Source organism: Helicoverpa zea, chromosome 10, assembly GCF_022581195.2.
Source record: "Helicoverpa zea isolate HzStark_Cry1AcR chromosome 10, ilHelZeax1.1, whole genome shotgun sequence".
Lineage (NCBI taxonomy): Eukaryota > Metazoa > Arthropoda > Insecta > Lepidoptera > Noctuidae > Helicoverpa > Helicoverpa zea.
Genome location: NC_061461.1, coordinates 12,111,673 through 12,133,780, shown reverse-complemented (window position 1 = coordinate 12,133,780; position 22,108 = coordinate 12,111,673). Strand labels below are relative to the sequence as shown.

At 37.4% G+C, this 22,108-nt stretch overlaps 4 protein-coding genes across 5 annotated transcripts; 2 read left to right on the top strand and 2 right to left on the bottom strand.

Moving 5' to 3' along the window:
* Positions 1-28: 28 nt before the first annotated feature.
* LOC124633728 (SCY1-like protein 2) lies at positions 29-6,153 on the top strand. The gene is made up of 6 exons (XM_047169041.1): positions 29-233; positions 676-1,511; positions 1,593-2,265; positions 2,606-2,825; positions 3,134-3,316; positions 4,093-6,153. Exons 1-6 carry the CDS (start codon positions 107-109, stop codon positions 4,598-4,600), a joined length of 2,547 nt encoding a protein of 848 aa, XP_047024997.1. The 5' UTR covers positions 29-106; the 3' UTR covers positions 4,601-6,153.
* Positions 6,149-10,897, bottom strand: LOC124633729. The gene is made up of 4 exons (XM_047169042.1): positions 10,291-10,897; positions 7,758-8,638; positions 7,535-7,670; positions 6,149-7,289 (listed from the first exon to the last, which is right to left on the bottom strand). The coding sequence occupies exons 1-4, from the start codon at positions 10,760-10,762 to the stop codon at positions 7,003-7,005; spliced, it is 1,776 nt and encodes a 591-aa protein (XP_047024998.1). The 5' UTR covers positions 10,763-10,897; the 3' UTR covers positions 6,149-7,002.
* Positions 10,898-11,240: 343 nt separating this feature from the next.
* On the top strand, positions 11,241-19,310 carry LOC124633916 (vang-like protein 1). 2 transcript variants are annotated; one of them, XR_006984798.1, is made up of 7 exons: positions 11,241-11,329; positions 11,502-11,638; positions 12,354-13,325; positions 14,474-14,652; positions 15,198-15,310; positions 15,406-16,958; positions 18,193-19,310. XR_006984798.1 is itself a non-coding variant. In XM_047169287.1 (5 exons), the coding sequence occupies exons 1-5, from the start codon at positions 11,553-11,555 to the stop codon at positions 15,712-15,714; spliced, it is 1,659 nt and encodes a 552-aa protein (XP_047025243.1). In that variant the 5' UTR covers positions 11,339-11,552; the 3' UTR covers positions 15,715-16,952. The 2 variants fall into 2 exon arrangements, 1 of the variants encoding a protein (XP_047025243.1); XM_047169287.1 differs by lacking the exons at positions 11,241-11,329; positions 18,193-19,310 and having other exon boundaries at positions 11,339-11,638; positions 15,406-16,952.
* A 506-nt stretch (positions 19,311-19,816) lies between these two features.
* On the bottom strand, positions 19,817-21,956 carry LOC124633793 (leucine-rich repeat neuronal protein 3-like). The gene is made up of 2 exons (XM_047169130.1): positions 20,663-21,956; positions 19,817-20,192 (listed from the first exon to the last, which is right to left on the bottom strand). Exons 1-2 carry the CDS (start codon positions 21,763-21,765, stop codon positions 19,931-19,933), a joined length of 1,365 nt encoding a protein of 454 aa, XP_047025086.1. The 5' UTR covers positions 21,766-21,956; the 3' UTR covers positions 19,817-19,930.
* Positions 21,957-22,108: the final 152 nt, after the last annotated feature.

The window sequence follows — 22,108 nt, the reverse complement described above, 5'->3', positions numbered from 1 at the left end:
TTTAATCAATTTGTCAAGTTGACATTTCATGTCTGTACATTTTTGTCTGGCTCCGTAATGGTTTTTATTTTTACAATACAAAAAAAGTTAAAAGTGTAACTCGATCATGGAGGTGTTTAATAAGTTTTATTCGTCAGTCAGCAACACAGTTTCGCAATTTTCTGGCGTTTTGCCTGGAAATCCTGTGACACGAGAGTTCGAGGCGACTCAGTTAGTTGCTAGCGCTGGTCCAGGTAATATCCATTGAGTATCTACAATATTTGCATGCAAACACGGGAGCTGTCTATTGTGCACCTTATTTGCACAGATACTCCGCCCTGTTGAGAACTTATTTCAGTTTATTATGTGGTATTCATTTTTTTCTATTTGGTCTTTGTGTTGTTATATTATTTATAGTAAACTTTTATATTTCAAAGATTAATCTTTAGCTACATTATTATAATGGGGAGTCACCAAAGTCACTTTTACTAGAAACTATGTGGAATTTGTGGATGTTGCTTAGTGTATATTAATTTCTTACTAGCTTTGAAAGCCAGACTTGTATGGTAAGATAATGCAAATATATAAATTAACTGTCCAAAACTTACATATAGAAATTGTAACAACATAAAAATTCAAGGCCTCACTAAAAGATAACTAATATGCATAATAAAGCTATGAACTTCCTATTCATAGGTTTACTGTGGAAGATATACAAGGGCTACAAGAAGTCAACGAAGCAAGAAGCTTCAATATTCCTCTTCGAAAAAAAACATCTAGAAAGATGGTCACGACCAGACCGAGAGATAATGCTGGAGATGCTGAAGCGTGGCATTGTTCAGTTGACAAAGTTACGACATCCACAAATCCTTACAGTCCAACATGGACTTGAAGAAAGCCGAGAGAGTCTTGCGTTTGCCACAGAACCAGTGTTCGCAAGCTTAGCCAATGTTCTAGGCAACACAGACAACATGCCACAACCAGTACCAAACCATTTAGTCAACTACAAATTGTATGAGCTGGAAATTAAGTATGGACTAATGCAGATTGCTGAAGGCCTCACGTTCCTACACAATGATGTGAAGCTTCTGCATCACAATCTCAACCCAGAGTCCATTATCATCAACCAGCAAGGGGCATGGAAGATATTCGGATTTGATTTCTGTATCGCCAACCAGAGCGCAGCAGGATCTCCCCCGTTTTGGCCGTTCCATGAATATTGTCCTGCATTGCCGGCTTTGACTCAACCAGTTCTTGATTATCTGGCTCCTGAATATGTTCTCTCAGCTTCTCACTCGCCTGCCAGTGACTTGTACTCATTGGGAATGGTTATATATGTATTACACAGTACTGGACATCAGACGTTAGGTAATGTAGGAAATGATTACTCTAAATTTAAGAGATTTGTGAATGAGATGAGAAATCTGCCGCCGTCGAGATTGTCCTGTGTCAATGATGGTTTGAAGGAATATGTGAAGCTTCTTCTGAATGCTATACCAGAATTGAGGCCTGACCCACATCAATTCTTGAAGGTAATATTTCAAAAGTAAGGAGGTTTTACCATATTGTGAATGTAATAACAGCTTTTATAATTTTATATTTCCTCTTGACAGATACCATACTTTGAAGACATTGGTGTTAAGACCCTGAACTACTTGGACTCGTTATTTCAATGGGACAACCTCCAGAAGTCTCAGTTCTACAAAGGCTTGCCACAGATTATACAGAAGATGCCGCATCGCATCTGTATCTACCGCATTCTGCCGTGCCTCACGAAGGAGTTCGTCAACCCACCCATGGTGCCCTTTGTGTTGCCAAATGTGTTGCTTATAGCTGAGAACTGTTCCAAAGATGAATACATAAAATACATCCTGCCAGTGTTGAAACCGGTGATGTTGATACAGGATCCTATACAGATCTTGTTGATATTCATGCAGAAGATGGAACTGTTGCTGAAGTTGACTCCGGGGGAGGAGGTGAAGACAGACATTCTGCCGATGCTGTATAGGGCTTTGGAGTCTGATGCCCAGCAGATACAGGAGCTATGTTTGTCAGTGTTGCCAACATTTGCGTCCCTGATAGACTATCCTGCGATGAAGAACGCGCTGCTCCCGCGTATTAAGAAGTTGTGTATGAGTACGAACTACATATCGGTGCGGGTGAATTGTTTGCTGTGTTTGGGCAAACTGTTGGAGCATTTGGACAAGTGGTTGGTTTTGGACGAGATCATTCCGTTTCTGCCGCAGATACCGTCAAGAGAGCCCGCTGTCTTGATGGGTATTTTAGGTGAGAATAAGTTAAAAACCTTTATGTTTTACCAATATTGAACATGTGAAATATCTCTGTCTATCTGTCACGCTAAATTACAGAATTGATTTTAATGTTTGGGACATGATAGTGTACTATAGACTCGTGGAATTTATATGGCGCCGGGTATGAAGAGCTATTCAATGATAACCTTGTTTATGTTTAGAAAGTGTATCAAGTCAAGATAACCATGACTTCATAGTGAGGTTGCAAAGGTTTTTTTTTGTATAGAAGTTAAAAAGAAAAAAAACAAGACCAAGTAGGTATGTTAGTGTTGACCATTGACATCGTAATTCCATGTTCTGTTTTCAAATTCCAGGCATATACAAACTCGCGCTCAGCCACTCAAAGTTGGGTATAACCAAGGAGGTGATGGCCACGAAGGTGTTACCCTTCCTCATTCCGCTATGCGTGGAGAACGGACTCACGCTTAACCAGTTCAATGCCCTCATAAGCCTGGTCAAGCAAATGATATCTAAGGTGGAGTCGGAGCACAGAGCTAAACTGGAGCAGCTCAATTCTATTAATAGTGAATCTAAGTGAGTACAGTTATGTTATGCTAGGAACTGAAATTAAGTAGTGTTCTGAAATCTGTTTGTTGTAATACAATTTCAATTTTTACGTGTCATGATAAATCGGATAGTCGTCAAAGCAGATATTCGATTGTCGTAATTAAATCGTAAAAAACTTAACTCGTTATTTCCTGAGCGCAGATATACGCGAGAGACAATTTATTTTCAATTGTTTTATGATTAGCCACATAAGTTACGTCAAAGCAATTGTTAAAGATCTAAAATTATATTATCTTAACAATACATATTTCAATCTTCATCTCCCATGTTCCCAGGATAATGGAGCAGACTCTGACGCCGTCGTCCGAGACCCTGGTGTCCGCCCCTCACTCGGACCTGCAGGGCATGTTCTCCGAACTGGGTGGAGACCCCTTCTCCCCGCCTCCAGTGAAGGAGAAGGAATCAGTTCTCCCGACCGTTACGGAGAGCAAACAGCTTACTATGGAGGATAAGCAGAGGTAATTTGCTGTTAATTTACTTCACCTAGAATAGGGTCTTGTGAGAAATTCTTCCCGTATCTGGATAAAAGGTATCCCACGTAATCCGGGGATAGTGTAGCTTCCCAATTATGAATTATGTTTTCAAACTGGTTCAGTAGGGTCAAAAAATAAATAAAAAATCTTAATATAGTCTATACATCTGTAAAGACTATCATTGTCAATTAACTAAGATTCTCGAAAAGCCTATTGACGCCAGTGCGTATGCGCAGTAGCCGTTAGTTCATACATTTTGAGAAACAAGACTGACAGTAGCTTCTTATTTCGGACAAAGCAAAGTTACTCAATTCAAAAATTTATCATAGTATAGGACAAAAGACCTAGCTATATTTACATCTAATGATAGAAGACATTTTTTTTCTGTCCAAGTATTATTGTACACGGTCAATTAGAAATTATAACGTAAAAAGCAATTCAATACTTGGATCGTTTTACAGGCCAAAAAGAACAAAGAAAAATAAAGGCCGTCCATTTAAACGTGAAGAATTTACTCCTTCTAAACCTAGGTAACTTAAAACAGCATATACCTATAGAAAAAGGTTACACTTGTAAATAGTTTCCTAGATTCTAGCTAGAGAAGGACGAAATATCCCATGTGTTCTATGGTGGACGCACACTTACCAGAATGAACCACAGCAAAGGAATAGAATTTGACGCTTTCGACTCCGATAGATGTGCGTTCACCATTATTCATACTCAAAAACTTGTGACGAAAAAACCCTAATTTGCTATTTCAGGATAGCGCTACAGCAAGAATCTGTCCGAAAGTTCTCGAACCAGCCGGTACCGAAAGCAATACCCGCTCCCAAGAAATCTACATACAAACCTGTCGATCTAACCACCTCCCTTCTTCAGTCAAACCTTAACCAACTCTCGAAGCCTATACCAGGTTCTGCCTCCGCTATGTCCCATCCCACTTCGAACGCTTCGACGAACCTTCAACAAATGTCCAACATGATCTACAGTACCCCAGGGTTATCACAAAATAGCTCAAAATACGTCACTCCAAACCAGTTTGGTGGTTTCGATAATAAACCGGCCGTTCCCTCGGCGAATTGGTCGTCGACATCATCAGCTAACTTCAACAATAAGTGGGCGAACAACCAAAGTCAAGCAAACAACAAGACCAAGCAGGACTGGTCGGCATTCGAATCTCTACTACCGACGGGCGACAGTTCCACATCAAATAATAATAATAATGTTAAGAAACTCACAGACAATGAAATGATGGATTTGTTGAGCTAAATTCCAATGGAAGTATTATTTTCTAGTTATTTATTCGGAACTGCCAGACAAGAATGTTCAAAAACAAAATTGTGGATTGTGATTTTGAATATAGAATGCCATCAAGTGACGTATATGCGTACATGATGTACACCGAGAATGTTCGCTTGATGAGGAAAAAAAATTGTAAAACTAAAATTCTTAGTTTGATAACATGCATTTTAATCACAATAGCTTAAAATTAATTAATACAAACAAGTCGATTGCAGTCAATCACTTATCTCAATGCATTCCTATTCATTATCGATGCATTCAACTAATGTTATAATTTAAGTGCAACAACAGTGAGGGTATTTTATAAAAAATGACATTTTTAGTATTAAAATTATTATTTATTCGAATTATGAATTACAATAAAAATAGAATAGTCTTTAAAATTATTTACTTTTTACGTACATATCATATTTATTTACTGAATTTATTACTGTCAACTTGGTTTAAAAAATCTTATGAATATGGTCCTTTGGCGCTGTAGTAGTTCCAAATCTTTTACGTAAGCAACTTTCAGCTTTATTTTGGTCTTATAACCGGCTTTATTTGAGCTTATTATTTTATTAGTTTATAATTTCTTGTGATAATAGACCCGTCGCCTCTATGGTACTAATACTTTAGATAATTCCTACATTATTCAAGGTTTAATAAAATCTTAGAGAGGCGACTCAAATGTTAACATTGTAAAATTTTATTGGCTTACACTAAGGCAACTTATGCAATATTTATAATTTAAAATTATTTTGTGACATTGTAATTACAGGATTATAGCATAGCCATTTGATTTAGAGTAACCAAGTTTCTAAATCTGTACTTATTAGTTTTCGATATTAAGTAGAATAAATGGTGTTTGATAGGTACTGGATTTAGTAGCGGGGAGGTTTAATTTATAAATTGGCTATGCTTACACCTGACCATAGATTAACCCGACTTCTGAATTTACTCCTCGAATTAGGAACTCTATTTCTTATGAAATAAGGTCCAAAATTGATATTACTCATTTTTGTATATAGCAAGGGCCGTGTAAATTACTTCTATACGTATTCCATAATCTTTCTTATGAAAATTGTCTCCAGTTCTTTGTCACACGATATTCTGTAGTAGAAGTAGATGACGTACTAGACAGCGGTAAATTCTTGTTACCGTGGATTTCTTTAACATATCGATCCAATTGTTTGCGATTAGAGATTGGATTTTGATTTAGCTCCATATAAATGTCGTTACATACCTACGTGACGGGATTTTTGACGGACGGTTTTGGAAATATCGTGTCCTATTAATAGACTGGTACCGAAGCACTCAAGGTCCCGTTCACGCCCCGTTCGAAGCTTTATTTCGTCACGTATGCCGCGGCCTTTAACTTATGCTAAATTCAATACCTAATCGCAAACAACGAATGGATAGGTTATAGAAATCGGCAGAGAGCTTCGCTGCCAAGTGCGTTTTCTACCATAGATGTGATACATATTTTATTTACAGACTGCAACAGATGTGATCTCTTAAAAATAAACAACTTACTTAATTTTTATTGTTTTAATTACGACTTTTTATGTTATTTACGGCGAGAAATTATTTACATAAAATTAAATTGGTCACTTACATACATCTTAGGTAATCTATCTTAATGTAAATAATTTGTATTTGTATAATTATAGAAAACTTAAAACATAAAATTGTATGTATAAAATAAAATACCAAATAAATTTAAATTAACTTGTACACTTAGAGTTACTATTGTTAAAAGAAAAAAAAGCACAACCATATAATTTTAACCTACATTGCTATTATATTTTAATTAGCCCGAGCAACTTGTTTGAAGTCTCGCAAAAATTGCACAAGGTAGTCTAGAAAGTCAAGTTACAGTGTCGAATAAAATCCTGAAATTTTATAGAAATTAAATTAATTATCTAACATAGGTACAGTTAACTATCTGCCTTACGCACTATGAATTTGTTCGATAAATAGATAGATAAGTAATTTTGATTTAGGCAGCGCGAAATCCATTGCTTGTTTTGTATAATTTACCCCAGAACACGACTAACTACTTAAACATAAACATAACACTATATAAATTCATAATTTACTGAAAGGTATACCAATTAGCACAACAGACTTATAAATGTATAGACAGGCCAGGAAACCAACTTAGACAACTGATAGGTATACTACGGTTACCGGCACGGATATTGGGCTCTCGGCGGAAGAGTGGGGATCGCTTTGCGCACTTTACACATAAGGCAATAAACCAATAAATCGCTTCTGCGCAAGTGAAGGTCAGGGCTCAATATCCGTGCCGATAACTTTACCAATTAGCATAACAGACTTATTAATGTATAGACAGGCGAAGAAAGACAGGTTTATATGTTGGTTAATTACCGCCTCCTCCTAAAAGACAAGGCAAAGAACATACAAGCAGTCACAGTCTGAAGCACACTAGCAGTCAAGAAACAAGTCCTGTATTCATAATTAAATGCCAAAGACCACGCCATAATAAAGATGGCGACGACGGTATTTGACGCTGTCATCGTGGCCGTTGTGTCAAACTCGTTGAGGGTGCTATTGTATAGTGGCTGTTGGAGTATGCTTGATGCTGCTGTCGCGAAGCTGGCTAGCATGCACCAAACGACTAGTAGGCTCTTGTTGCTGAAGAGGGTGATACCTGAAAATGGGAGGGGTTTAGTGTTTGGTTTGAGGTAGATGGCGCTTGTTGTAGATCAATTTTGGAAGGTAGTCGTTTAAGGGCGTAACAGCCCTACCTGACAGTAGCTAATTCTGCTGTTGTCTTTCGCCTATTTACTCATACACTTATATATACACCTGCCGTGAAGTGCCGTGTTAGCGGAAAGACTAGTTAATGGTTATTTCGAAGTAAAAGCAAACTTACTAAGGCATGGTTGCACTTACCATAGAAGCCCATAGCTCCCGCGACGCAGAACGCAGCGCACAGACGCGCCTTCTCGTTGATAGACTTAGGCAGCACGACACATAGCATTATGAAGCATAATGCTGAGCCGTGAGCCACTGCTATGAGCGTTGCCACCTGAAAACATAACCAGACAGTCATGTAAAAGTTTTGTCACATGATGACGAACACAAACGAAAAGTTGTGTGTGTTTAAGATACTCACCGACCAAATATTCATAGACGGATTCTGTTCCCAGATCAAAGCTGGGAACGCCACGCCCAGCACTAGAATCGAAAACGTCGTACAAAGATGCAGTAAAGCGTACAAATAGAAGTTGATATCTCGTAACATGTTCGTGATCGTGATGAAGTTCTTCTTCATAGAAGCTGTTCTCCTAGCTGTGCCAGGAGAAACTTCAGCTGCAAACACCACGCTATTCGCTGGAGCATTAACTGTCGTCTCCCTGTACAAAGGCTGAGGGTTCTGCCTGTCAATGTTCTCCAACTCCTGGTACCCATTCACGCGCGCATAACTATTAATGTCCAGACTACCAAAGTCTGACGAAAACCGATTTGGAACGTCATACGAGCTGAAGTCTGAAGAAAACCTGTTTTCGGCGGATACTGATCTGTTCTCTCTATACTGGATGGAGGGGTCCATGATCTCTTTGGCATTCTTCTTGGAGTTAAAGACGACTACGTCATTGGCGTCTTCGTCTTGTGCTGTGCTTGGCAACGGTTCCTCTTGCAGGTTATTCTGTGACTGGCGTTCAGCGCGTCGAGCCACGTTAGAGTATATAACTTCATCCTCATCTTCCATAGCGTCTCTGAGCATATTGTAGGTGTGTCTTATCACCTTTTCTATGTAAATGGGTCGAGTGTACGACGCTAAGAAGATGCAGTTCTGCATGACTATAGCTCCGTAGATCATGACGACCACGTCTCCCGTGTACTGGGTGCAGAGGTAGCCTACAATGATGGGCACGAGGCAGTTCCCAACTGAGGGTGCCATGCGCACGATTCTTTGGGCCATCGTCAGCTTCTCTCTGAAGTAGTGCGTTATGATCACTTCGGTTTGCTGGCCTGTTAGAGCGCATCCTAGACCTGAAATAAGATAAAATAATCCTACCTAAGTATGGAGTATGGGAGATAGCAGGAAATTCACTAATGACATTTAAATATACCGCTCTAACGAATTGAAAACTTTGAAGATAACTTTTCAGTAGGTAACGTTGTAATTCAATTAATTGAAACATGATAAAAAAGAAGGACGATAGATAGGTACGGTTAATAAGTTCAGCCTTCTAATTGAGTTCGTTAAAATTAACTTTCTTATTACAGTATCTACGTTTACCTCTCTGTTGTAGGTAGGTATACTTATTTGGTTGTAGCGAGGTGTAAACTAATATCGTAGATATGAGTTTTTTCTTCGTGGGTGATATACCTATTTCTATTTGTGTGAGGTTTGGAAAGTTTTGAGTCTAAAGATAGGCCAAGCCTTAGCGAATAACCTGTGTAAGTATATTGTATCTATGCACGTATTTAAACAGTCAAACAGTGCCAATACTTTATATCAAGGTGTTTCCGTCGTTTATGTAAATAAGAGAAACAATTAAATAGAGCGAGTGACATTGTAAAATGCTCGTTACAGTTGTACCTATTCTAATAGATAATTTTAACATCTCCGTAACGTGACTTAAAATTCTTAGTTTATTTGGCTATGTTAATTGCCGTGAATTTTGTTTTTTTTTTTTTGTGATTTAGAATACAGTGGACATCTACGTGAAAAATAATATTCTTGTTTGAGAATAGGTCCCTACTCTACGTAATAGGTTGTCAGCCCCGGGAATCGAATGGTCAGGAATCGCGCATGCAAGTCTAACCACGATCCACGGTTTATATAGCACTAAGTAGAGAATAATACATAGGTAGATACAAGTGGTACAGGCATGAGGTAGCTCCCGTGATGATATGACAGTAGACAGCAGATAACTTAACTGCGTATTCCTTTGTTTACGATACGATAGCACGACAGGTCAACTTATATATACAAGCTACTCATTTTATATGTCCCAAATACTTAAGCTATGTATTCGGGTCACCATCTCCAAGATTACCACTGTTGATGACAACAGCGTAAATTATGCCATAATTCAAAACCCAACTGTGCAAACATTTTTGACATCCTCATTTTCATAAAAACCTTTGTTTCCCTAAAAGTTAAGTCAATAAGGTAACGTAAACTCATTGTAATAACAAAACACATTAAATTAGTCGATATTTCTCGGTTTGATTGTGCCTAATGATTTTATCGATTACGATAAATTGACATGTAATGTTTTGATTCCAGAATATTGTAGGTAGGTTCCGTTTATTTTGAGCGTTTTAAAGAGATTTCTCAGAGTGAAACTTAGCAACTTTGTAAGTCCCGTAAATGAATAGTGTGTCATTCTTCATGCGATGACTAATAAAGATCGATGGCTTAGGATTACCGTACCTTATGTACTTGTCTTAACAATTTTCAATGAATTTACCTTATTCTAGATTGATAAGATTGTATTGAGTCTGTTTCTGCGAACTACCTATATGTACAAATGGTACAATACCTGAAGTAGGTACTTTACCTTCTATTCATTACTAACCACATTATTACGTCTCTCAAGTATGCACTAAACCGTTTAAAGACGTTTTTATTATTCTATTGATTGTATTGATGATCGAGAGACCTTGAGAACAAAGCGAGAATATTTACTTACCTATAAATATCCCCGCAAATATGTTTATGATGTGGTCGTTACTGTTAGCCTCTGTTGCGTAGCTGGACAGCAAGACTCCGGACACTGTCAGGCACAGTCCTGACAGGGCCATGAACCGCGGCATGTGGCACAGTTTCACTACCGCCCTGCACCATGATTCTAGCAAGAGCCTTATCACCACGGCTATTACAGGCACCAACGTTATATCCACGTCCCATATCTGCATCAACTCATCGGACTCATGATCTTCCTCGCGAATTGCTTTCAACACTATCAGTCCATACATCGACGACAACGCGGGTACCGTGATGTGGTATATCACTGCTGACACAACAATCAGCCATCCGTAGCCGCCGTCTGGTGGTGTAGGGCCAATCTCTGGCTGTGAAGCCACAACCCTGTCCAAATGAAGATCTTCCACCCTGCTCTCTCCTCGCTCCACGCGATTAGGGGTCCGAATTTGCTCCTCCATGACTTTCTCCACAAAAACAATCACTTCATGTTAAAAAATACTCGTACCTAGTCACTTTGTTATCTGTATGAAATGGGTGTGTTATCTTATCATTATCTTGTCGCATAATTCACTTGCTCTATATTTTTGAAATCAGCGCCAATTTAATCCAACTCAACAAACAACACGACTAAAGTACATTCTGAAGTTTTTGGTACTGTTCGGCTAAACTAACGATATGATATTTTTAGCTGATACAATACATACAAAAGTTAAAATAAAAATATCGGGATAAACTTATTCACAAATAAATTCAAGTTGATTTATTCGACGACATAGGTAGTTTCCGAACGAAAGGTAAAATAAGTAAAATATAATGCTACCAAATGAACAGAGCTCCTTCAAATTGCAAAAGTGGGATAGGAACATACATTGTGTTACGAGAGAAAATGAGACTTCCGATATTTGATTACTACGCTGTGGAGCCTGGCTAAAATTCGGTTAGTACAAAATGAATGAATCCGTTTGATCGACATTCGTGAAAGACGCTCTTATAAGAATTTTCCCGTTTTTTTCGATAATGCAAAGGTATTTTTAATGAAACGTTACTTGAAATCGATTATACAGAATTTAGGATTATGTCAATGTTCTTTGGTGAAAAGTTATGTGTGTGAAAACATGTTTTCCATCGTGTTCATAGTCCGTGAAGCGTTTTAATTGCTCGTGATTTTGGTGATTACAATTTTGTGTGTTGGTGCAGGTGTTTCTGGTGCTGTGCTGATGGATAGGGTCGAGGAGTGGTGGCGGTACAATGGAAACGGAGTCTGTGAGGTCTGAGCTGAGCGGCCGGTCGCGAAGAAGCTCGAGGCACCGGCAGCACACGCATCGCAGCACTCGGTAAGACAGACCTTCTTGCTTAAAACCTTCTCCAGAATCCATGAATAAAACCTACAAAGTCACAGCTCAAATTCCTACACAAATATTCCATAGATTCACTACATTCCCTTTGGGAAATTCCCCCACATAATTTGTAGTGTGATTGTGATCTAGTAATTACAGTCTTCAACCAAATTACAATTGTTAACTTATAGTTTTATTGCTTGCTAGGGCTCTCACAAGGTCCAAAAAGTTTGTTGAACCAGGATCACAGAAGAGGAGGGTTCCTAATTAATATTCTGTTGTAGTTTTAGGATTATTGTAAAACATATAAGTAGTATGCATAGCAGGTGTATGCAAATGTGTTAACTCATGACAACTGTTTCATAGCTGTTTAGACAAGATACTGGCTGTTTGTAAGCAGCATCTTTTGAAAATGGAATGTGTATGGCTTCTTTAGTGTTGAGAGAAAAAAAAACATGTTTACAGATTCTATGTTCTATTTCTTATTACAAAAGTCAGTAGTGGTCTGGCAGGGATTTAAAATGTTATGATAATTGTTCTTTACAATCAATAGTGAAAATGCAATACATACTGTTACATAATGCCATCTCATCTCAGTTTATTTTGGATGGAAATGTTATGATTGTGACTTAATTAAGTAAATAACATCTTATTTACTTACCTGTTATGTGTACACACCCCAATAATATTGCATAATGTTTTAATATTTCAGGAGCAACAAATCACAGAGGAAGGAATCTTCAGACAACACGATGGCGCCTTTTCAAACCAGTGTAAACATCAACCCAGAAATCGGCAGGGACGGCCAGGAAGTCATAGAGGTCCAAATCTTGCCACAAGATGAAAACTGGGGAGAGAACACCACAGCGGTCACTGGAAACACTTCCGAAGGATCACAGTCCATGGAAGATGTGAGCAACTGGCCCATGGAGTCAGATAATGGCATAAGCTTTGTCTGCACAAGATATTTTGGCACAACTATAGCTCTTGGCCTATCCTTTGTGTCCTTTGTGAGTCCTTTAGCAATGGTAGTGCTGCCAAAGATTGGCTTCTTCCCAGGGTTGTCAGACAATATTGCCATACAGCCAAGCCAGAGGATACAATTGCTGTCATGCACTGCTGAATGTAAAGGCATACTCCTTTCCTTAGCCTTCAAACTAGTATTACTTGCAATCGGAGTATGGGCGGTGTTTCTAAGACCGAGAAATGCAATTCTACCAAGAATATTCGTGTTCAGAGCCATGACACTCGTAATTTTAGCTGTGTGTATATTTTCCTACTGGTTGTTCTACATTGTTCAGATAACTGAGGCAACGAAAGCCCTCGCATTAGGTGAGGAAGCAATGGATTACAATGCCTTAGTCTCTTACGTATCCAGTTTTGCGGATACTTTATTGTTTATACATTATATCGCTGTTATTTTAATGGAGATTAGGCATTTAGAGCCTGTGTATTACATAAAGATTGTACGAAGTCCTGATGGGGAGAGCAGATCATATGCGATTGGACAGCTGAGTATACAAAGAGCAGCTGTGTGGGTTCTACAGAAATATTATACAGAGTTCCCGATATACAATCCGTACTTGGAGAAGATACCGATATCTAAATCGCAGAGGAAAGCCCAGTCCAGTATAAAATTCTATGAAGTTGATGGGTCTACCAATGCTACGCCTGGACAAGCTAGGTAAGACATTATAATTTAGTATTATGTATGCCAATTAATGCTTTCAAGTGGTTATTTGAGGCTCCAACAAGAATATTCTGTTTATTTTTATGTTCCATGAAAATCTGCAATTTCCATAAAAATATTGTAGTTTAAACTTGAACAGAATTCACAAAAAGTAACTCAACTTATTAAATAGTTAGAAGTCGATATTAATTGTTATTTATAGAGTATCCCGTCGCGGTCTAATGCCTAATGGATTAGCCATAGCTATGCCTAATATAAAAGAACTGTATCGAATCGCGTTTTAAAGAGCGAGTCGGATTGCCGAAAGCTCGTTGGTAGGAAATAATTGTAATGCTTCTGCCTCGGTTTTCGACTTCCGCGTAGTTTTAATTAAAGAGTTTACATCAGGCAAGGTTTTTTAGGGACTTAAAAACATTTTTCTCTTTCGTACTTTTCCTTATCATTTTATTGTATTATTTAGCTGTGTTTCAAAAAATTCCGAAATTATAAGAAGAAGGTTATTATTGGTTGATCCATAAATGTCTTTTGCCTTCTGATTGGACCTTGGTTTAGATGTCGTTTTATTTTTGAAGCTATTAGAATTTTAATTTTATTTATTTATTTATTATACTTTTTGCACACATTTTACAAAAAAAACAATGTACAAAGGCGGACTTAACGCCTTAGGCGTTCTCTACCAGTCAACCTTTAGGTGGAGGAGAAATTTCATGGCAGGTGCACTAAATATGTATATAAGACAAATCGAAAATATATAAACGTACATAGACTTATTATACATACACATATATATATATAATATTAAATAAACTTTAATACATATATAAATAACACAAAATCAAATGCATAGTTGTGTCAATTCTGCAAACTCTGGTGAAGATACTCACGAAGCTTCAATCCTTTATATTACTGAATAGGAGTGGAGTTAGGCATATTATAATTATCAAAGATATTTTTTTGTTTATTACATTTTCACGCTATAACAAAGTAACTTACTATCCGTAATAAGTAGATACTTTTTATCCAACAGCGGCACACAGTTCCTTCAACATTTAATTATTTTTGTGTGTGTATGTTTTTAAATAAATAAATTTAAATAAAAAAACACCACTATGCAGTTTAGTAATGATATTAAAACCTTTCAGATCAGCGTCGGGCTCGGTGGGCGGGTCGGGGCGGCGCCGCGACTCGGGGTCTGCGCACAACGAGCGCTACTACGAGGAGGCGGAGCGCGAGCGCCGCGTGCGCAAGCGCCGCGCCCGTCTGCTGTGCGCCGCCGAGGACGCCTTCGCGCATGTCAGGCGCGTCAGGGTCTCTACTAATGGTATGCGGGACTTTTTATTTGGTAGCAGGGTGTCACAGTTCAAATTTTGATTCATTCAAAGTCATGATTTTTATTCTAAATTGATTTACATAACCATTTACAGATTTGGGCCTTCTTTATTAGGCCAGATACATTTTCATACCGCATAACTAGGGAGCATTGTTTTCCAATAAGCAGCATATAAGTACTGTGACGTTAGACTTGCCAACCTTTCTATTCAGTAAATGTTTTTGCTACAATTTAAGGCTGATTTTAGTCTCACGTTCACCGTCAGCGCTCATAGCTCAGCGCGTAGTTTGTCTGAACATCGCCGGACAGCTACGCTTCATAGAGTTTGATATATTTACGGCCGTCGGCGCTGATGGTCAGCGCGTGATCAGCGTGACTGTAAAATCAGCTTAAATCACACTTTATTTTTTCATGTAGGTTCTATGTAACAAGAAGCAGTTGCAGAAAAAAAACGACGAGCAATCAAGAAAACTCACGTATTCTCATACAAAAAATCCTTATAAACTTAATAACTGTACAAACTATCTGTTGTGCAGGTGGAGCGCTAGGCCCGCGCGAGGCGGCGCAGGCGGTGTTCCCGTCGCTGGCGCGGGCGCTGCAGAAGTACCTCCGCGCCACCCGCCAGCAGCCACGACACTCCGCTGACTCTGTGAGTACATACTACTTCTTGACTTGCCTAGCTATTTCACAACTATGTTGGGGTCTGCTTCCAGTCTTACACATATGATCTTTTCTTCTCTTCAGGTACTCGCCCACCTAGCACGCTGCCTCTCTCAGGACGCATCACCACGTGCCTTCCTCGAACCATTCCTAGTCGAAGGTCCAGTGCTCTCCGCTGACCAGGAGACCAGACCCATACAGAGGTGGTCTCTGATCTCCGACGAGCTCCTAGCAAGGCCTTTAGCAGACAACATCGAGTTCCAACTGAGACAAGGTGACATCTCTCTCATTTGTACCATTAAACAGCTGCCCAAATTCTCACTGACAGAAGAGGTCGTCGACCCCAAGAGCAACCGTTTCGTTTTACGCTTGAACTCGGAAACGTCAGTTTGACAGGAGGAGTTTTGTAGTCGCGATGACTTTAGACTTGTATGACATTCGGAGTACTTTTAGGTTAGGTAGTGAACAGATTCATTGAAACATTTTGCATTATTAAAATATTGGCAGCTATTATTGATTAGAGAATTGTATATGTAAATAGATTATTTAGCTGAATAATGTTCTAATTGATAAATGGTCGCAATGCTTGGGTTCAATTTGGCGCGAAATACATTTCTGTTCATTGCCTATCCATACGCGTTATAGGAATTAGCAAAAACAGCAAATTTTCTAGATAATTTGTGGCTAAAATTAAAGCTATAACTTTCGAGATACGCTGGGCGTGACATTCTAAGTACTCCGTAAGAGGAGTATGATTTTGAAGGAGGCTGAGGTAGTACGTTAATCGTAAATTTAGTATTCTAAAGAAACCGGCCCGGTGCAAGCTTACTAAAGAATTCTGAAAAAAATTTGCTATTAAGAAAAATATTCTCTTCTAGACCAGCTGTCAGTTGACACTAAAAATCAAGCAAATAAGGGTTATATTATTCATGAGAATAGTTAACTTTGGGTAATGAAGTCTCAATCATCTTTTATACCTTCTAAAAGAATACTCTTTCCAGTAATTAAAAAAGAATCTCAATGAATCTCAAGTTAGTTTAAGTAATGAGGTTTGCCGCCATTTTGTTAAATTAGAAAAGACTAGACTGCATTTAATGTTTTATATCTAGATAATAGTTATAATTTGTACATTCGTGTCATATTTTACAAATGTAATAAGCACAATTTTAGTAAGGCATAGAATAAATTTAATATTTAATTAATAGAATAGGGGTACACAATGTGGATTTTTAAAATGGCTGAATTAAAATAAAAACAAGTATTAATCTACCAATAATTTTAATAACGTTGCTATTATAGTAGAATCTCAAAATATGGCAACACTATTCCATTTTAAAACGTGTGAGAACGCATTTTGTACCTTGTGTCTTATACCTGGTGAATGAATCTGAATATTGTATTGTATATTCTTATATTAAATATTAATTATACCATATCATAGGTTTATATTTATTGTGTAATAGAAATAGGTGGATGAATGAATATACTTCGGTGGTTCGCCGCCAATGCTCGTAGGCAGCTATTTAAATGTAGGCTAAATGTTTAAATATTAAGTGGTATATTTTAAAATGCTTATTATTTTATGAGACGTGAAATTTAAAATAATTCACTTTTCTACTATTTATTTATGACGAAAAGGAGATGGCCAAAAAAAAACCCAGAGTCGACAGAAACTTCGTATGTATGGTTGGATTCAGTATAATGTGTAGATTACAAAAAGTATTTCATATCATCTGAAAACCATGGGGTTCTCTTTTTACAAGGTTTTTTCGATGAAGATTTTAGTACATAAAAAAGCTTAACTTTACTGTTTGCTGTTCATTAGAACTTGTGCATAGGGTAAAAACTTTACACTCAGGTGTATGTCTGTTAGCACTGTACACGAGTGAAGGTTTAGAGCTGATCAGGGGCCCGATTCTCCTAATTTTACTTAAGCGACATACGATTCACGTTCGACTCGATTCGACTGAGATCCAATCCCGACTCGATTACGATTGAAGCGTATGTGGCATTCCGCTATTTTTTCTTTGAAATAAACGTTTTTATCCTTTTCTGTCATTCAATAATGAATAAATTTGTCTGCAAATGATTTACGATTGCAAAATGATTGTACAGCAAACTACCGTATTGACCAAAATCACCAAAATAGCATACCAATCGCACACCAATCAAATGTCAATCGAATACGATTGGTCTTTTATTAGTAGCAGAATGCCCGATATGGTTAAAACTGCTATTGCGATCATATTGCTATTCGATTTCTATTCGATTTTGACATTATTAACTTAGAAGAATCGGGCCCCTGGTGATGGAGAAGAGAGAAGTTCAAAGGAACTCGGCAATGGTACATATTAACTACCTCGGGCTTATATTATTCGCATTGACGAGAACTTTTCACTAATGCGCATAGTGACTAAAAAGCTAAAAAAAAAAAAGTTAAAGTTTTTTTTTTACTTAAGGTTTTTTTTTAATTAACCTTTGTTCAAGTTCGCAACAGGGAAACCTCTTCAAGTAGGTAAGGTCGGTACTTAATCGTATCTGGAGTGGTTCATGTCAATAGTGCAATGGGTGGTGGTCAAACTCAAGACCTTTTAATTACCAGGCAAACTCTGTAACTATGGTTATATTACTATTCGCATGTTATAATGTTAGTATACCTTGTTTTTTATGGTCCTTTATGTAAATAATCTTAAAAATCAACATAAATTCAACATAACCTATTTTTGTGAAAATATGCTATAGCTCCTATACCCCATGGATTTCAGACTGGATTTTTTGGCACCATCAAAGGTCTATCATAATGAACCCATGGGTACCCATTTCGTTGCTGTCGATTCTGGTTTTTTTTACTATGAAAATTTGGCCATCTCCTTTCGGTAGATTTTTTAAGCATTTTAAAATACACTAAAGTATGTAAAAGACAGTTGTAAGACTGGTTTTCATAGATTTTTGAACTCTTTACATAATGCAAGTGAATGAGGTTGTGCTTAGGACAATTATGAATGTGTGGGTGTCGCTGAATTGACCAAAGAGCGCTTGGAGTTTGTAGCTAATTTTAACGTAAATAAGGTCTAAAATCGTATGGCACGTAACCGTGGCAGCTTTTAATGTGCTGAAAACTGCTTGAATGCGAATATCAATTTTTATAGATTTTTACTTTGGAACATTTTGAACTTTATGTGTAAGACTTAAGGTTCAATATCATATCTGGGCGTTGCCTTGCCTGGTTGACACATATTCAGATAATATCTTGCCAGTATTTCTTCCATATCACAAAAAAGGTTTTTATCAACCTTTTAAAAATATTTTGGATTAAACATACCTCGTTTTCAGACTTCCAATTTTGAGATTAGGCCAGTTTTGGCCGTGCAGCTTTAGCTGTGGACTTCAATGCTCAAATAGCAGCCTTTTTGTAAAATGCTTGTGCCTGCTTAGTTTAAGAAGTATATACTGTAGCTATGTACAAGTAAGTACCTAATTCCATGGAATATTTACGGTGAGTTGCACCATTTAACTAAAACCATAACTAAACAATTTGCAGTTGTCGTTGTCATATCGCCGATTCGACCAATGGTCGGCAAGTATACGGCTGGTTATTGTTATAGTTAAATGGTGCTTCTCGCTCTTAGTATAATAGGACATTTTGACAACTAGTTTATTGTTTAGATGATTTTTTGAAAGAGTTTGGTGTGATTATGCTGGTGGCCAGTTTTCGATGTGAAGTTGATAAGAAATTGCATATTTGCAAAGTAAACTGATAAACAATGTTTTATCCGAAGTTACTGAACACCACGTGAATAGTATTGGCCACTAGCAATTAAAAAAGGAATACTTAATTTATAAAAATATTGAACAAAAGGCTAATTAAATAGATTTGTTATATTTTCGAATGAAAGACTCAACATGCACAAAGTATTTGCCTATAGATGTAATTATATGCACAATATCGTAATCGTTGTAAAACACTTTTGTATTTTTTAAATAATATAAAGTGAATTTTGTATTTGTGGAGTTTTAATTACATTATCTTTTAGCATTTCAGCAGCATTTTTACAATAACTTGCCTTATTGGTAAAGATGATGGCTCATCAATAACATTAAATTTTAATTGCATCACTTTGATTTGTCATCGATAAAGGATATCTTTGTAGTTAGATAAGGGAAACTTATGTACCAATTTTATTCTGAAGTGTTTAAAACAAAGGTAGTGTTTGACTCACCAAATACAAGTAAAATTATCTGATATCCTGTTTAAGACACACAGGTGTTTTTATTTATGCATTGTATGTATCGATCAACAAAAGCATAAATACCTACCTATTGTAAATTATGCTTTTCAATTTAGGAAGACTAAGGTTTAATACTTATCACATTAATCACAGAATAAGTACAGAGCGGACTCGCTAAAAAAACATTATATACCAAAGTAACAAATTCATTTATTTAATAATATCAACAATTATTTTATACATTATATTCATAACACTTACTCGTACCAACTATATAGGTCCTTTCTTTGCTCTCAATATCACATGTAATATAGCTTCTACACCGCTGTCATAAAGCTCAAATTGCAACTACCATGAAAATAAATTTCCCTTTCAATGGTCTATCTATTGCTTTCACTCTGAAAGCTAGCAGCCATAGGGAGCACACTATAAGCAGTAGAAGGATTATACATATTTTTCAGGAAGTTACACCTAGATTGCCGCTTTGGAAGGCAGATAAACATCCACATGGCTATGAAAGCCAGCATTGCGCAGAAGGTGACGACTGCTATAGTCAAACCGATGTGGCTTTCTTTGCAGCTGAAGTTTTTGGCTTTCAGGTCGAATATGCGGGCGTTGTATAAGTATAATGGGGTACCGCATCTGAAAAAGGAAAATATAGAGATCATGGGTCATGATCACGAATCATTGTACTTTTATCTAATCTATATTTATACATACACCTGCTGATTTCTGAACAAACATAGCCCGCATTTTTCTCACTGAAATAGTTATTTGCATCTGTTAAGGCCGTCAACAAAGCGGCCGTGACTCACAGTAGCTCAGTGCTGTACACAATATAATCTATCGCTGAAGGCATTGTCGCGGATCAAAACAAGGTCATTTTGCGCATTAGTCGCGTACCATTGAGATTCTCTTAACTGCTATGATTCTACGAACTATTTTTATATTCTTTTGTTTCAGAAAATTTATGAAGATAACTCGTGTCTTAAGTAAATGTTTATCTCATGGTTTTATTACTTTCATAGAGGTAAATATGGGAGCCCATGACCAACTTGATCTCCTGAAAAATATTTTTAAACGAATGCCGATTGAATTAGGTAAGCACTTACCTCAAATGCTCGTAATATTCCGGTGATATTTGCAATTTCTTGATCCAGACCAACTCGCAGTCGCATTTCCAAGGATTGCCTTGCAAGTCCAGCTCAAGCAGCACTCCAAACGGCATAGATAACGCTTCGTTCAACTTCGACAATCTTGATCCTTTCAGCGAAAGTCGTTCCAGTTCAAAATTATCTGCGTCAGCCAAAACTTCTCTTCCGAAAGCTAGTTTACTGAACGACGTCAAATTCTTGTTTCTTTCGAGTTCCAGGACTTTCAGAGCTGGTAAGTACTTGAACGTGGCCTCAGGGATTGTTTTGATTTGCAAATTGTTAAGCTTCAACACCTTTAAAGCCACGAGGTCAGTTAGATCTTCACTAAATATGGCGGTTATTGGATTATCTGACAGGTCCAGATACTCTAATGTGTACGGGATCTCAAACATTTCAGTTATGCTGTTGTTCGATATTATAAGTTTTCTTAAATCGTAAGCGTCTACGAAGAAATTGTCTGGTACGTTCCCAAGGTTGATTCCCCTCATGCTGATATTCTGTATCTTGTCTGTAAGCCCGAAACCAGATCTATCGAACAAATTAGACACCCTCAAAGCAGGACCCAAATTGTTATTGTCCAAAACGATTTCATTCAAACTGCTCAAAGGATGGAACATCAATTTGGTGAATGAAGTAAATCTATTATTTGCCAGATTTAAATAGTCTAACTTCTTGACGCCTCTAAACGTTTCTTTGTCTATAAACTCAAGTAGGTTGTTACTTAAATCTAATCTCTTTAGTTCTGGCAGCTGGAAGCTGTCGGCATCGATCTTAGTGATTCCATTATCGTTCAGAATTAGTTCCAGCAGTGTGTTGGATTTGAATAGCGTAGATGAGTGTACTATAGATATGTTAATAAATGATAAATCTAATGAGTGCGATATATCAGGTAGGGAGTAATTACTTTGTAAGATATTCCAGTGTTTATGCGAGCACACGATCCGTTCACCCTCGAACTCTAGTTCACTTTCATATCGTTTGCATATGCAGGCGTCACTGTCACATATCGACGAACAGTTAATTTGTATTATTAAAGCGAGTATTAACAAGTGGACGAGCATTTTGTCGCGACTGCACCTCAGGTACTGTGCGATAAGTATGAAAACTTATCGCGCTAGATAATTCTTATCGATACCTAGTTATTTGGTCATTTCACTGCACAACGTTGTGACAAAGAATATAACGTTATCAGTTAGACATTTGGTACAAATACGTCGTATACGGGGAAAGTCGGATCTTTAGATAATTTTTGTTTGTTTATTTTGTCTGAAACCTATATTTAGTAACCAAAGTTTTGTAAACGAACGGATACGATAGAAATATATAGTGTTAGAAGTTTTATGAATTCAGTAGGTATTTTCCTTATGTGACATCATATTACAGTCGTACTACCATTCTGTCATT

Bases quoted from the DNA above. Each gene is read 5' to 3' on its own strand.
- LOC124633728 (XM_047169041.1), top strand. From the start codon at position 107: ATGGAGGTGTTTAATAAGTTTTATTCGTCAGTCAGCAACACAGTTTCG. The intron at 234-675 runs GTAATATCCATT...TCCTATTCATAG, and splicing joins AGTTGCTAGCGCTGGTCCAG to GTTTACTGTGGAAGATATAC. The intron at 2,826-3,133 runs GTGAGTACAGTT...CCATGTTCCCAG, and splicing joins TCTATTAATAGTGAATCTAA to GATAATGGAGCAGACTCTGA.
- LOC124633793 (XM_047169130.1), bottom strand. From the start codon at position 21,765: ATGCTCGTCCACTTGTTAATACTCGCTTTAATAATACAAATTAACTGT. The intron at 20,193-20,662 runs GTAAGTGCTTAC...TTCCTTTTTCAG, and splicing joins GAATATTACGAGCATTTGAG to ATGCGGTACCCCATTATACT.
- LOC124633729 (XM_047169042.1), bottom strand. From the start codon at position 10,762: ATGGAGGAGCAAATTCGGACCCCTAATCGCGTGGAGCGAGGAGAGAGC. The intron at 8,639-10,290 runs GTAAGTAAATAT...ATCTTATTTCAG, and splicing joins ATTTGCGGGGATATTTATAG to GTCTAGGATGCGCTCTAACA. The intron at 7,671-7,757 runs GTGAGTATCTTA...TTATGTTTTCAG, and splicing joins CGTCTATGAATATTTGGTCG to GTGGCAACGCTCATAGCAGT.
- LOC124633916 (XM_047169287.1), top strand. From the start codon at position 11,553: ATGGAAACGGAGTCTGTGAGGTCTGAGCTGAGCGGCCGGTCGCGAAGA. The intron at 13,326-14,473 runs GTAAGACATTAT...AAAACCTTTCAG, and splicing joins GCTACGCCTGGACAAGCTAG to ATCAGCGTCGGGCTCGGTGG. The intron at 14,653-15,197 runs GTATGCGGGACT...TCTGTTGTGCAG, and splicing joins CGTCAGGGTCTCTACTAATG to GTGGAGCGCTAGGCCCGCGC.